The sequence below is a fragment of the Phacochoerus africanus genome, chromosome 1 (assembly GCF_016906955.1).
Source record: "Phacochoerus africanus isolate WHEZ1 chromosome 1, ROS_Pafr_v1, whole genome shotgun sequence".
In the NCBI taxonomy this organism is placed as follows: domain Eukaryota; kingdom Metazoa; phylum Chordata; class Mammalia; order Artiodactyla; family Suidae; genus Phacochoerus; species Phacochoerus africanus.
The window spans coordinates 163,985,671-164,001,890 of record NC_062544.1 but is presented as its reverse complement, the minus strand read 5'-3'; the positions used below and the strand labels follow the sequence as shown (position 1 = coordinate 164,001,890).

The 16,220-nt window shown below is 36.8% G+C and overlaps 1 protein-coding gene across 4 annotated transcripts in view; it reads right to left on the bottom strand.

The window, feature by feature from the left end:
* Window positions 1-776: 776 nt before the first annotated feature.
* U2SURP (U2 snRNP associated SURP domain containing) overlaps window positions 777-16,220 on the bottom strand; it is a 50,829-nt gene continuing 35,385 nt past the window's right edge. For 3 of the 4 annotated variants that reach the window (XM_047784007.1, XM_047784016.1, XM_047784031.1), the window contains 6 exons: window positions 15,763-15,829; window positions 11,584-11,743; window positions 6,528-6,638; window positions 3,921-4,039; window positions 2,418-2,594; window positions 777-1,318 (listed from right to left, as the gene is read on the bottom strand). In XM_047784007.1, the coding sequence (XP_047639963.1) occupies window positions 1,180-1,318; window positions 2,418-2,594; window positions 3,921-4,039; window positions 6,528-6,638; window positions 11,584-11,743; window positions 15,763-15,829 (773 nt within the window). In that variant the 3' untranslated portion in view covers window positions 777-1,179. The remainder of the gene's footprint in view (window positions 1,319-2,417; window positions 2,595-3,920; window positions 4,040-6,527; window positions 6,639-11,583; window positions 11,744-15,762; window positions 15,830-16,220) is intronic. The other variant, XM_047784022.1, reaches the window with a different exon arrangement.

Genomic DNA, 16,220 nt, shown 5'->3' with positions numbered 1-16,220 from the left:
TTACATTATAGCAATATTATGTGCAACATTATATACGGTGTCTTATTTCTTCCTCATACTGCAGGAACTTACTCCTACTGTGTAACAGATTTCAACTCTGCAAATGGTTTAAATCAATTTTTTGTACTCTGAATTTACAAACCATTGGATGTTAAGTTTCCTGAAAATTATTTTATTTTTGAATTTTACTTAAAGCTAAATCTATAACTAAACTCTTAAAAAAAAAAAAAAAAACCCAGTAACAACAACTAAGGTGCTTTAAACAGAACCTTATAGAAACATACCCATACCAGTGTTTGAAAGACAGTCTATGGAAGGTTATAAAAAGGCAACTATCATAAAAAATTCTATGGTCAACTATTATTAGAAAATTTCTTTTTTTAATGACAGAAGGTAAAATCAAAAGATAGTTTTTCTCTGAAAATAAGTAGTTGCTCAGGGCACAGGTTACGTGTATTGCATTTATATTGCTTCTTTGAAAAAAAATTTTTTTAGCCAGGTATTCCATTAACAAAAGACCATGCCACATTCACCTAATCTTTTGATCTCTGCATACTAGTATTACCCAAGGGAACCTTATCAAAGAAACTGGTTGGCAAATCTACCAAATAAGAGTCTCAGGTCCCTAGGTTTTGATAGTCACCTTAGTAAATACAAAACTTCAGCTACTTGAACAACAGGGCTTGTAAAGTGCATTAGTTATAAGAAACACAAGAGAAGTGCTAAACTCACTTAGTAGGACTTGATGTCATCAATAGGGCAAAAAAACAACATTATAGTTTTCTATTCAGATTTTATTTGAAATCTAATTCAAATTGTCAAAGCTACAAAAGGGGGAAGACATCTGTATTATTTTTTTTTGCTAAGTCACAACATCCTAAAACAAAATACCACTACTGCCAGCAGATCCATTATACACATTTCTGATGAAATTCATTAGCACAATAAAAATTTCATCTTGAGAAACAGCCACAACGGAAGTAATTTATACAATATAAAACAACAACAGATCTACAGATGCAGTTACTTATGAGTTTACACATGCATTCACAAACAAATAAAAACCCCAGGAATGCTCTTTCATTAGATTTTTTGTTTTTTGTTTTTTTAAAAAACAGACTGTTCAGGCACAAAACAAAATCGCATTTTCAATAAATGACAGCATCTTAAAAATTTATGTCAGTGTTTGTTTTTCTTTGACTTTTTATGAGACCTGTGTGGAGATCGGGACTGGGATCTGGATTTCTTCCCTGATTTTTTAGGGGATCTAGACCGTGATCGCCTAGACCTTTTAGGTGTCCTTGAACCAGATGGTGATCTGTGGAAACAAATAAAAACAATTTAACCAAAGTAATCATGTGATCAAGACTGACTATCCTTATCTAAAATGATCTTTATTAGAGCACATGAAAGTCACTTAAATGATAAAAAAGCTGTAACTTTCCAAATTTATACTTTGCCTACTGTATACACACACACACACACACACACTTTGTACTACTATAAACTGCATCAATGATATCAGTAGTGTGTGTGCTTAGAAAGAGACTCCTGAGCTTTACCACTGTTCTACTGAATCAAAATCTTGAGAGGCAGGGGCTGGGAATTTGCACTTTAACAAGCTCCTGAGATTATATGAGCCAAAATTCAAAAATGGCATTTAAGATCATTTACAAAATTTTAAAAACAGAGAAGCTTTGCAGCCTATCTTCTTGAGAGGAAAAGCGCCAACTATTTAAGGGAATCACTTAAGACAGCATAACTTTGTAAGTGCTGTTCACAAAAATTACAAAACAAATAATTACGCAAGTACCATTTAGAAAACGAGTTATCTGTTGCAAAAAGGTTTCATTAAAAATGATTACACAATACAAACGTTTTAGGATTAAAAAGCAGTTTTAGCTCTCAGGAAAATTCCTCCATGTAACACCATTTAATAAAACATTTCTGAACTGTCTTTCTGCAACTCAGAGGAGAAAGGTAGACAACACACTAAGTTACACACTGAAGAAATGGTATTTATGTCCAAGTCCCTACCCAAGAACTTGCTAGTAAGATTAATGCTGGGTGGGGAAGGAGGATGTATTTTTCTTTCAACTTTGACAAAAATCAAAGAATATTCTATAGAAACTACAGAGCAGAAAGAAAAGTAAAGCAGCTATCCCTTTTCCACAGGAAACTGGATATGAAATTTAATAAAATTGGCTGGTCTTCACTTTTTGGAAGCTTTCTTGTACCTTCAGTCATGAGGGGACTGGGGTGGGGGGATGGGAAGGACCAAATCTAAAATGAAAGTATGTCCCTTGGGTTTTCTAAAATCCTTGAAAAAATGGCTGCCAACCAAATTATTTTCAAAAGCTGGTGGAATGACAAGGAAACTGGCATTTGAAATATTACAAAAAATGACTTGTGTTTACCTTTTGGCCTTTTTGCTAACATCTCTAGGAGAATCTTTGTGAGATGACCTGGACCGTGAGCTCTCTTTATGAGATCTTTCTGAACGCTCTGATCGCTCCGATTTTGGTGATGGGGATTTCACTCGTCTACCACTGCTACTGCGAGATGGGCTAGGGGACGTACTGTGTCGCCTTTTCCTATGGAACAAAGCCCCCAAACATTCCATAAGTGAGCAAAGGATCAGGTATTCATTCTCCTTCTACTAAATTAGCTTTTAATTCCTAGTAGTTTACACTAAACTTTTTTTCAGCTAACTTTATTATTTTCCAAAAACATTCCAAACCCCTTACAACAAGAAAAAAGTCTTAAAGATAGGTTCATCTAAACAAAAACTAAATTCAACTAAGTTGGATTTTCTCCTCCTAAGAGAGATTGCTGGAACAATGGACAAAATTTCATCTAGGTCTCTGATTAAGTAATAGTTTTTTAAAATGTTAATTTCTTACTCTTGAAACTTTTTTTGTTTTTATCTTGAAACTTTTATTGTGGTTGAGTATGAAAATGGGGCATCATGTAGGCAAGCTACTCTTAAATGGTTAGGAGATAGAAGGGGAAGGCAGGGGAAGAAGAAAATAAAGCAAAAGGAGAAACATTTTAACATTCAAGGAAGATGGGTGAAAGACATCTGGGAATTCTTTGGCAGGGGAGGGTGCCCGCAGCATGCAGAAGTTCCTGGGCCAGGGATCAAACCCGCACCACAGCTGTAACCAAAGCCACAGCAGTGACAATGCCAGATCCTTAAACCGCTGAGCCATGAAGGAACTCCGGGATTTCTTAATACTACTCTAGTAAATATATCTGAAGTTATATCAAAATAATAAGGAAAAACAAAAAAGCAATGGATTTACTATTTAATCAATTAGCTGTTATTTGCAATTATAAAGTGACTAAACCAAAAATTATGTGTATTTGCTTGATTTTTACTACGAAAATCTCAATTCTGTTAACTGAAATAATTTTCTCTACTAATCAGAAATTCAGGAACTGTGAAAGTAAGAAATAAAAACTAAAAGAGAAGTGATTTTGATCAGAATTGAAGACCTAGTCCCTATGGCCTATGTACACAATCTCCCTTTGACACAGGACTAGGAGACTCAGGTTTACAGGTAGCAGCCTCAGCATAGATGAAATGCTTACATTGGAGCAAAAAGTAATATCTAGTTAAGTTGTTTAGTTACTTAAGCCTTTGGTTCGATATCTATTACGGTAATTGAGTTCTTGCACTGAACCAGGGCTAAGGTACCATAAGAACCTCATAAAGGAATGATGTCTCAGATAACTAAGCCAAGTGCCAACTAACGGCCCCATATCTCAGCTAATTCTGCCTCCTATAGGCAGAAGCCAAACAAACATGTTTATCACAAAACAAAACACCTCCAATTTGTTGGCACCAGTGATGAAAAACACCACAAAATATAACAAGATCCCAACTCCTGAAACCAGTATAGGCTTAAATGGTATACCTTTCTTTTCTTGTTGGAGTACACTCATCTTTTTCTTTCTTGTCTTTGGATCGAGATTCCAATTTTTCTTTATCCTTCTTATCTCTTTCTCGTTCTCTTTCTAATTCTTTCTCTTTCTCCTGGTAAAAGAAAAAAACTTAGTCATTAAAAAGAACCAATCTGGTTAATCTCATTTGACAGTATTTCCTCTTCTAGTTAACTATTTTTTAAATCACTACTTAGAGTATACTATTTTTTTTTAAAAATCTACTCTTCCAGAAAAAGAGTCATTTCTTCTACTTAGCCTGCATAATAGTGGTACCAGTGACAGCAGCTAAACCTTTATTGAGTATCTATATAGGCCAAGCAATTATTAAACTAGCCATATACCATTTCATGAAATTCTTTAAAACATCATGAGGAACAGGATTATCCCTCATTCCAGAGATGAAAAATCAGACACAGAAATGTTAAGTGCCATGCCCATGGTCACAAAGGATGGTGCAGTCTGGATATGAGCTGAAGTTCTACAGCTGGGGGCAATTAACTATTACCTATAAAGTGCTGTCTCTATGCCTAAAAATAAGGGGGAAAAGCTAACAATCCAATAACCTTTCCATCTCAAACCACAATAAATGTCAGTAGTAGTGATTTTAATTATCAAGTTGATTTAATCAAAGGAAAAGTGCTTATCAAAGTAACATGCCGAAAAGGAAAAATGGCTATTCATAATAATCATCCATCAGAAATTCTTATTAGAGAGAACAAGTACCAATCATACTGGAAATTTTAAATTGTAATTTATAAATGTACTGGGAGTTCCTGTTGTGGTTCAGAGGGTTACAAACCCAACTAGTATTCATGAGGATTCGGATTCCATCCCTGGCCTCGCTCAGTGGGTAAGAATCTGGCGTTGCAGTGAGCTATGGTGTCGACTGCAGACGTGGCTCAGATCCTGCACTGCTATGGCTGTGGACTAAGCCGGTAGCTCCAATCCAACCCCTAGCCCAGGAACTTACATATACCACAGGTGCAGCCCTAAAAAGCAAAAAAAAATAAATATAAAAGTAGAAACTGACTACATAACTATATAATCATATAAACCAGAAAAATAACTTATTTGCTTATCCCCAGCTACAATTGTCCCCATTTCTCGCTTGAAATTATGACCTCTGTTGATAATCTGAACGCATTCTCCTATCCAATTACAACCATGGAATGCAAGGAGACTTATGGTAATACATGTGTTACATCAGGCCAGTGGGGATCTCAAGGTACAATCTTCCATGTAGATCAAACACCTGCCACTATCTCCAAAGAGACTTAACGAGGTTAGGATACATAACATCTTTTTTTTTGTCTTTTTGCCATTTTCTTGGACTGCTCTCGTGGCATATGGAGGTTCCCAGGCCAGGGGTCTAATCGGAGATGTAGCCGCCGGCCTACACCAGAGCCACAGCAACACGAGATCCGAGCCACTGGCTGCAACCTACACCACAGCTCACAGCAACGCCAGATCCTTAACCCACTGAGCAAGGCCAGGGATCGAACCTGCAACCTCATGGTTCCTAGTCAGATTCGTTAATCACTGAGCCACGACAGGAACTCCACATAACATCTTTTTTTAAAAAATAACCTCATTTATCTTTTTTTCAAATACAACATACTGAGTACAAATTTTAAAAGTGATGTTAAGAAGGTTGACCTCCTCTGGTGGCCTGTGTGTGGGATGTATTTTCCTGATTGATAATTTCACAGAAATCAGACTACAGTTAAAATACTTAGAATATTTTAAACATATTAATTCAAGAGTAATAGTAGCCATTACCTAATTTACAATCCTGCAAAATTGGAATTATCAACCCAGCTTCATACAGAAAAAGCAGGTTTCAGTGATGTGATGGGGAGGCACAGCAAGTTGGTACCAGGAGCCAACAGTTCTGTGCAGCACCAAAGCTGCTTTACCACACTGCTTCTCCCAACCCCATTAATAGCTTCGTATGATTTTAAGCTCCCTTCTGGCTGTTCCTACTTTTCTCTCTACATAAACTTTTTTTGGTAATGACAGTCAAGATAGAAGGAGTTCCAATAAAATTTCTGGGGCCTTTCAACAATTATCATGTGTGCCCCCTTGTTCTAAAATTCTCCATGAAGCCGTACATACTTTTTTATGTAAGGAATACAAGGTACCTCAAAGCTTGGAATTCACAGATGACATATTCCACCACTTGTTGTCCCTCCTTGGACACAATGGAAAAGTTCCTAAATGAACTTTCCAAATCCTAACTCCATCTCTGTCTCTGTGCTACTTCTCAGGATTGTTTGTGTCTCACTACCACAAATGTGACTCTTCCTATAGGATCCTCTAGTTTCAAAAGCAGGCTCTTAGCAGATTTTCAGTTCCACAGGCAGTGTCCATAATAAGTATGCTATTGCCTTAAGACCCTTTTCCAAGTTGAAATAATTGTAAAAGGTCAAATTTCAAATGTTCCTAACTGTCTACCAGTACTTAGCATTTACACAGAGGATATAATTTGAAATAGACTTTTCCTGAAATATACCAATATTGTAGGGAGTCAAACAAATAACTCTGGAAAGTGCACATTATTGAGTGTACTTATTCCTTACCCGTTGAAGAAGTTTATCTCTGTAGTGTTCTACTTGTTCCTGAAAGCTCTGGCCTGGTTTTTTGGGTCTTTTTCCAGATTCCAATTCATCCTGAAACTTCATAACTTTGAGCTGCAAAATAAGACATTTTAAAAATAAATCTTTTCATCACTACAGCTTCTCAAACACTGCTTTGCTCCTTTAAAAAAAAAAAAAGTTCTCTTCTTTGAAATAAGTGTGTAAAAAGGAAAAATAAATATAGCAACATAAAGCATTAAAACATACAATAACTGATCAGGACTCAGTCAAAATATAACATCAACATATAACTCTTGGAGTTCCCGTCGTGGCGCAGTGGTTAACGAATCCAACTAGGAACCACGAGGTTGCGGGTTTGATCCCTGCCCTTGTTCAGTGGGTTAACGATCCGGCATTGCTGTGAACTGTGGTGTAGGTCGCAGATGTGGCTCGGATCCCGCGATGCTGTGGCTCTGGCATAGGCTGATAGGCTGACAGCTGTAGCTCCGATTAGACCCCTAGCCTGGGAACCTCATATGCCATGGGAGCGGCCCAAGAAACGGCAAAAAGACAAAACAAAACAAAACAAAAAACATATAACTCTCTAATCTGAAGATCACTTGTCAGACAAGCTCAGCTGTGCAGAATTCAAGTGATCAGGTATGGGCCCACACGCTCTTTGCACAGCCAAGAGATGACTTGAAAACCATGACCTATGATTCATGCCCTTAAGAACCTATGTTTTCCTCAACACAACGAAAATGAATTTGGTATCTGGTCCCCAAAATCAGAAAGGCAATGTTGCTAAAGTCAAGCATACTTTCAATAAGACAGCCAGCAGAACAAAGAAGATTAACAACTATTAAAAAAAAGAGAGAGAGAAATATTCTGATTATAGCTCATCTAGGAACAAACACAGAGCTATATAGCTTGTAGGTTTCACTCTTTAGAGTCCAATCACTGGGTATCAAGACATCAAGAAAAAAGTTAATCACATACAAAACGTACCTTCTAAGACACTAAAAGTATAGTGATTTGGAGTTCCCATTGTGTCTCAGCATGTTAAGGACCAGATATAGTCTCTGTGAGGATGCAGGTTCAATTCCTAGCCTTGCTCAGTGGGTTAAGGATCCGGCATTGCCAAAAGCCCCAGCAAAGGTCACAGATGCAGCTCAGACCTGGTGGTGTTGTGGCAAAGGCTTCAGCTGCAGCTCTGATTAGACCCCTAGTCTGAAAACTTCCATATGCCACAGGTACAGCCATTAAAAAGAAAATAATATACAAAAGCGTATGGTGATTGCAAAAAAAATCTTTAAAAATTCTAATTCCACTTTATCTGTATTGTGAGCAAAGCTCTTTGTATAAAAGAATTCACTACAGCATGATTTGCAGAAGAATGCTGACCACCTAGAGTTTATCAAGAGATTGCTAGCTGATCTTACATATATGTGTGTGTATACACACACATCACACATACACACACAGATAGATAGATATGTCCTTACTGAACTAAAGGAAGACAAATACACAGTGGACTTACATATGAGGACTTAGAGGAGGTGTTATAACACAGGGCTACAGTCCCAAACCTGTTTAATCTTATTTCATGTCAAGGAGAAAACACTTTTGTCTAATGGAATTACTGTAGATGCAAACATCTTACCCTATTTTATTGCACAATGATATGCCCTTTAAGTGAACTAAATGCTATAATATTTTATTTATGGTTAAAAAAATAAGATTCATTTGTTTTAGGTTTTTTCATTCCCTACAAGTGAGGCTTTCCAATAATCAGAGCTTTGAGGCTCTCTCCTCTTCTTTTAAAACTCATAGGTCTTTACGTTTTTTTTTTTTTCTTGTGCTAACGACTACATTTAAAAAGATAGTGAGATGTAGATGTAAAGGGCGGGGGCGGGGTAGGTGGGTGGGAAATGCAAGTATCTGAGTTCACCACTGTGTGAAGCCTCCCCTGACTGAAATGACTGTTCTAAAGAATATATTTGTGGTAAACACCAGTTTAAAAGTTAGGCATTTGAGAGTCAAACAACAGACATGAATGTTAAATTAGGGAAAGAAAGGCATCCCTAAATATAGTTCCCACAGATGTGGCCTAAGACTAAGCCTAAGACTAGGGCACCCAGAAAACAGGTCACAAAGGGTCTGAACCTAAAAGAGAAGGCCACGCAATGGCTAGTAGCAATCTATTGCCTGGTTGCCCTGGACAGTGCCAAGTTATCACCCTCCCACTCAACTATTTACTCCTTCCCCAAGGACTGGGGCAGAAAAGGGATCTTTCTAGTTCAACAACAAAGACGACCCTTCACCTGGCTTCCCACAGAGTGCTCCACTCCTCCAACCCTTATTGGCAGAAATGGAAACAACGGTAGAATAAAAAGACAACTGTAGCCTAGACTGCTCTAAGTGGAATCTGAAAGATTAAAAATTTGCTTCCAGTAAACACTGTAATATCATATGCTTGCGTGTTTTCTAAGTGCTTTGCATAGAATGTCATATTTTAGAACACAAATCCTTTGGTTTTTATTAATCCCATGGTTAAAAAAGGTTCTGCTATGGACATCTTTATTACAACACATTTGGGGAAGAGAAGAGTTTTTAAAATTAAAACTACATTATATACACATTATACACACTATATATACTATCATATATAATAAAACTAATTATAACTTTATTCTTTAAGGGTTCTCCAATTAAAAAGGTAGTTACTGAATTCTAAATTTAGAAACTGACATTGAATTTAGGGGCAAAGAAGAGAGAGCACATGAATAAAGTTCATGAGCCCTGAGCTCTAGCTGAAATCTGCTACCAGTTGTGGATCTTTACTCCAGAAGAAATGAGAGAAAAAATAGATAATTTTATTCTTTTTGTTTGTTTTTGCTTTTTCAGAGCCGCACCTGTGACATATGGAAGTTCCCAGGCTAGGGGTTGAATCCGAGCTGCAGCTGCCGGACTAGACCACAACCACAGCAATGCAGAATCCAAGTGGCATCTGTGACCTACACCATAGCTCATGGCAATACCAGATCCTTTAACCCACTGGAGTGAGGCCAAGGACCTAACCTGCACCCTCATGGACACTAGTTGGGTTCCTAACCAGCTGAGCCATACCCCAATTAGATAATTTTAAAACAAAGTCAAGATCTACATTTAAAATTAAGATTTGGGAGTTCCCGTCATGGCGCAGTGGTTAACAAATCTGACTAAGAACCATGAGGTTGCGGGTTCGATCCCTGGCCTTGCTCAGTGGGTTAAGGATCCGGCGTTGCCATGAGCTGTGGTGTAGGTCGCAGACACGGCTCAGATCCCGTGATGCTGTGGCTCTGGCATAGGCCAGCAGCTGTAGCTCCGATTAGACCCCTAGCCTGGGAACCTCCATATGCCGCGGGAGCAGCCCAAGAAATGGCAAAAAGACAAAAAAAAAAAAAAAAAAGATTTGGCTCACTGTTCAAATTCCAAAAGGGTGAGGAAATTGTGAGAAGATAGGCACTATGAAAGCAGGAGAAACAATTGCTGAGCATCTGACAGGCACAGATTATTAAAGAGGACATAAAGTAAGGAAATGTGTGTGTTTGGGGGGGTGTATATATGTACGGTGTGTCAGTGTATGCACATATGTACAGCACATATATACACACACACTGTGGAACCACCGAAATTAACAAAAAGCTAATGGTTTTCTTTAAGACAATAAGAAGACAGAACATTTAGGAACAATTAGTCTGTTCTGATATTTATTAGAGGGTTATTATCAAGAAAGTACATTTTACTGAACTCAGCCTTCATACCACTAGGTCAGTAAGGCAGTGTTCAGCAAGACTGGGAGCTCTGAGCGTTAAGATGGGGCATGTGCAATTGGAAAAAGGTCCACAGGTGAGTGCATTCACTGATACACATCTTATTTCCCTAAAAATTTTATAAAGAATGTATATGAATACACCTCAGGAAAAATAAATCAGCTTATTAACCCTGAAAATCCCTCCTCTCATAATTGACATCATACTAATTGACATGATACCAATTCTATGTTAAGGTTGAAACAAAACATTTTTTGTTAACTTTTTGGCTTGGTGGTACCTGAGAAAAAAGTGGGCAAGAACTTATACCAGCCAAACAGTAAGTAGTGGAGAAGTAAAAATAAGGTAATTAATATGGTTGGCATTATAAGTTAGTAAGAGACCAGCACTGATACATAGTAAGCATATAAAATACCGTTAAATGAATGGACAGAGAATTAAAATTCACTCTCACATACACTTGAGATTTTGTACTGACTGTTACACTACTGCTAACACTTTTACTGGGCATGTTTCATCGCCTTGGAGCAAGGAATAAGGAATGTTCCCATTATAAAACTCTCCCCTCCCTGACATGTCTGAATACCTTTGGTAATTTTTTTTAAAAAAGGAGAAAAAAGTCTTGAGAGTTTATAGTCTTTTATAAAATTATTCCCCTTCTTATTGCTAAGCCTCACTCAACATGTACTCTCTTCCATCACCTGTGCAGACACTAAAATAAGCCTAGTATAGAATTATGTGCACAGAACTTGAACATGCCAGAAAATCTCACTTTTGTCACATATGATATAAACTAAAAGCAGGATGGACTTCATAAAGTGAGATAGAATCTATTCATTATTTCAGTATCTGCAGAGGATTTCCTATGTGCCAGGTACTGGAGATACAATGATAAACAGACAAAACAAATGGTCCCTGCCACCTGCGGAAAGCAAAGCCTACTTGGGAATAGAGACAGACATTAAACAAGCAAACAAGAAAAAAAATAATACGCACACCACAATATATGTAAAATTACAACAGAAATAAATGTGGAAAAGTAAGCAAATCCAGAAGATTAAGAAAAGGTTAATGAGAAAGATGAGATGCTTGAACTAAGAGGCCTGAAGGAAGATAGCTGGTATAAAGGTTTCCAGAGAGGGAACAGTATGAAACAACATATGATGCCAAGAGGAAGCACAGTTTGGTGGTAAAAGTGGAAAGAAAGCCAGTTCAGACAGTGTAAATGTCATTGCAATACTAACCTCAATTTCACGGAGTTTAGCTCGTTTTTCCTCACTCATTTCAGAGTACTTTGAGAACTTGGACTCAGTCATTTCTTCTTTGATTGGATTAGAGTACAAATGATGTTCTTCAGATTTGGAACTTTGAGTATCTTCTTCATCTTCACTTTCTTCTTCTTGACTTTGGAAATAAGCAGAATACATGGTAAGTCAAAGCGGGGTGGGGGGTGAGGTTTACATTTTCAGTATGGCTTTTTGATTTTTTACTGCCTTAGAGCCTGAATGATGTTAATGTAAGAAGATAATTTATCACTCACATTTTTTACAAAATAATTAATATAAAATTTTATAAAACTTTTTTTTGTCTTTTTGCCATTTTCTTGGGCAGCTCTAGCGGCATATGGAGGTTCCCAGGCTAGGGGTCTAATCGGAGCTGTAGCTGCCGGCCTACGCCAGAGCCACAGCAAGGTGGGATCCGAGCCGCATCTGCAACCTACACCACAGCTCACGGCAACACCAGATCCTTAACCCACTGAGCAAGGCCAGGGATTGAACCCGCAACCTCATGATTCCTAATCGGATTCATTAACCACTGCACCATGATGGGAACTCCTAAAATTTTATAAAACTCTTGTATTTCCTCCACAGAAAGTTTGAATTTCAATGTAAGTATACTTTTTTAAATTCTCATGTTAATGTTATTTCTGTGCTTTTCACTCTGCCACAAACTTTCCTTGCAGCAGTTAAATGAAATGACTAAATCAATTTCTGCATACTTCAGAGTTCAGAGTGATTTCATGATGGTTAATGTTTAAAAAGCCAAATGAGTTTATCATGAGTTTGAGTCACACAGTTACTATGAAACAATGCACCTTATCTAATTAACACATAATATCAGCTCACATATCATATCATATTTGATTATGATAGTTTTACTGGTTCTATGTCAGATAAAAAGAAAATGGAAAACTGAATGACTATCATAGCTAAGGATACAAAGAAGAAAAATTCTCTGTCCTTCCAAGAAGCAATCTAGTGGGAACAGACAGGCAACAACTATATGTAAAGCTGATCATGACTGCTAGAATACGAGTGACACATGTTCTTCCATGTCACTGAAGTACAAAGAATGAAGTGACTTTTAAAAAGAAAGGCAGGGGGAGTTCCCGTTGTGGCTCAGCAAGTTACAAACCCAACTAGCATCCATGAGAATGCGGGTTCAATCCCTGGCCTTGCTCAGTGGGTTAAGGATCCAGAACTGCCGTGAGCTGTGTTGTGGTGAGACTAGGCTTGGATCCCGCATTGGTGTGGGCATAGTATAGGCTAGCAGCTGTGGCTCCTAGCCTGGGAACTTCCATATGCCGTAAGTGGCTTCCATTCAACTGTTTAGTTGAGGAAAAAGAGAAAAAAGTCAAAACCAATGAATAAAATGTATATTTTCTTTTTGGAAAAAAATTTATTAATATTTCTCATTAATTTGTCAGAAACTTTCTAAATACAGCTTTCAGTTAACTTTTTGAAACAAGAATTTCCTGTTTTATGGTGCATAATAGTTTTACAAGTGTTCCAGATTTTAAGAGGTTAAACTGTGTGTGTGCGTTAGCATGCATGTGCACACATGTGCACGCATACAGATATTTATTGAAGGCTTATTCTGGGAAAAAATCAATAAGGACACAATACAGTTAATGAAAATGTGGTATCTATGCAATGGAAACTACTTAACCAATTCCAGGATGTTATTTACAACTTTTTCAAAAAAATTATTTTTGCTATTTGAAATATTCCTTGATAAACTTCCTTACACACTTATCTGAATGTTTGCTTTCAACCATGGATGAATACAGAGCAAATAAACATTATGGACTGACATGGAAAAATTAAGTTCTTTAAACATATGAGTGAAAAACATGGGTCACAGAATAGCATGTATAACATTACACAATTTATGCTTTATATAGATACGCATGTTTTGTTTTGTTTCTTTTTAGGGCCACACCTGTGGCATATGGAGGGTCCCAGGCTAGGGGTCTAACTGGAGCTATGCTGCCGGTCTACACCACAGCCACAGCAATGTGGGATCCAAGCTGCATCTGCGACCTACACCACAGCTCAGGGCAATGCCAAATCCTTAACCCACTGAGCCAAGCCAAGGATCAAACCCACAACCTCATGGTTCCTAGTAGGATTGGTTTCTGCTGCACCAGGATGGGAACTCCTAGAGATTCATGTTTTTACACATACAGAGAAAGGATCTAAGTGGCAAGACACCAAATATTTATCGTATCATTTAAGACATGGAAATTCAAGACTCTAAATCCATACAGAATTCATTACAAACGAAATTAAAGTACTATCTGAAACTTTTCTACAAAGCAAAAGTAATGCTATATTTTTTAAATATCACATTTCTGCCATATATAATATAGTAATTACTAGTGTCAAAATGCAGCTCCTTGGTAAAAAAGGCATTTTGGATTCAGCCACTAGAGAGCAGTAGTGAGGTGCAAGAAAATTTCAAGGACCAGAAAGTTGTGCATGAAAGTTTTTTTTTCCCCCTGCTTTGTTCTTTCTTGTAAGTTATTTTTATGTTATCATAACTTATTTGAAGCTCCTAGGAAAAAGTCAAAAATATAAGTTATATTATCAGTGATCCATGCTTCACTAAATGAATATATGATTACAGCATCAACACTAAAATGCATTTGCATTTCAAATAATATCAAATTTGTTGCAAAAACTTAGTACCTTTAGAAATAAAACCACTTGAACAATATTTGAGTTAGCAAGAGCTTTTCTACCCTTCTATACCTTAAAGGTTAAATAATTATTTCATGAGTACACATACTTATTTTAAAAAGCAATGCTTCTACAATGCTAACAGATGTTTACTAATTAATGATGGGATTGCAGACATTAAAAAATAAAAGCAAATTGTGCTGTTTGCAATTCCTGTACTCCTAACAGCCTCAGATAGGTATTTCTAATTGGTGAACCACATTTATGTTTTGTAAATATGTTGTCATAATCACTGCTAAATTTGTTCTGATCACACTCTTTCTAGAAAGACATCACTGCTGCCAAGTTTTTCTCATCATACCAAACTGTGTTTTCAAAAATGCTGACTGATCCGATTTCCTTAAATCTAAATGCTACTAATATCCAAGTTTTTTTTGTTTTTTGTTTTTTGGGTTTTTTTTTGTCTTTTTGCCATTTTCTTGGGCAGCTCCCGCAGCATATGGAGGTTCCCAGGCTAGGGGTCGAATCGGAGCTGTAGCCACCAGCCTACGCCAGAGCCACAGCAATGCCAGTTCGTTAACCCACTGAGCAAGGCCAGGGATCGAACTCTCAACCTCATGGTTCTTAGTTGGATTTGTTAACCACTGTGCCACAAGGGGAACTCCTACTAATACCTAGTTATTAAATCCAAACAAATGCTCAAATTGTGCTGGAACACAAAGGGATTTTTGTTTATTCTTCCATCTGAAAACAATAAATAGTTTTTTTAAATCAGAAACTTCTGCTTTGTGTTCTTCATGCCATCTTTCCCTATTTAAAAAAAAAATTCCTTTGCAATGATTTTAAAAGGTATCAAGTACTACCTAAAAATTACCAACATAAACTTGCACGAGAATTTTGGGAGCAGGAATTTCTAAAACATATTCAGTGCTAAATTCAAAAACTATTGGGGATAATTACCAAAGAGCAAATTCACAATTATGATCTTTCTATGCAATAAAAGTAAGCATTTTTTTTAATTCTCAGTTCTTCTGAGATATTTACATTTCAATAACATAAAAGAATGGTCGTAATGCATTATTTTTCTCAGCAATGAACAAGAATTCCCCCCAAAAAGCATAACTTTCCCATTCACATTTTAAAAATCACTTTTTGTGGAGCCAAAACAATACTTGATGACAGATTTGAAATAAATGCAGTTGACCATTCTGTAACTACAAAGTGAGAATGAATAACCTAGAAAAAGACTCAAAAGCCAAGTGAAACCAGATGCATCAAGGCCAGAAAGCTAAGCTCTTTGTTCACTGGGAAAACAATGAGGAACTAAAAATGATCCTCTTAACAAATTTTTTTAAGAGTGAAGTTTTCCTCTTCACAATTATTTTAAGCATACCTCTTCACGGAAAAGGGAGTGTATATGTGCAATAAGAAACTGTGTATATTCGAAACTTAGATTCTTACTTTTGATTTTCTTCTTCTTCTGATTCTTCATGCTGGTCAAATAACTCCCATTTAGAAGTTGTTACAGCTGAAGGGAAGGAAAAAAAAGGATGTAGTTCCATAAGGTAAATTAGCATTTTTGCAGTAGCACAGCAGAAGCCCAACTTTAGAACTGAGTTTATATTACAGAAGTTCTCTACATTTATCTTTTCTTTGAATAGCCATTTCTAAGTACTAAATCTATTTCTTTCCTCACACCTACCCTATAATTTTATTCAAATTCATGAAGTGACAAATAATGTCATCCTTATTTTTGTGCTAGATGGTAAGATTTCATTAGAATCTACAAAATTAAAGGAACAATTATAGATTATAAGCACTAGGATACATGTCCAAGCAAGTACGAAAGGCAGGTCTAAACTGCATCTAATAAGTCAAGCATTATAGAAGCGACAAAGCTTTAGTTTTTCTGAAACTAA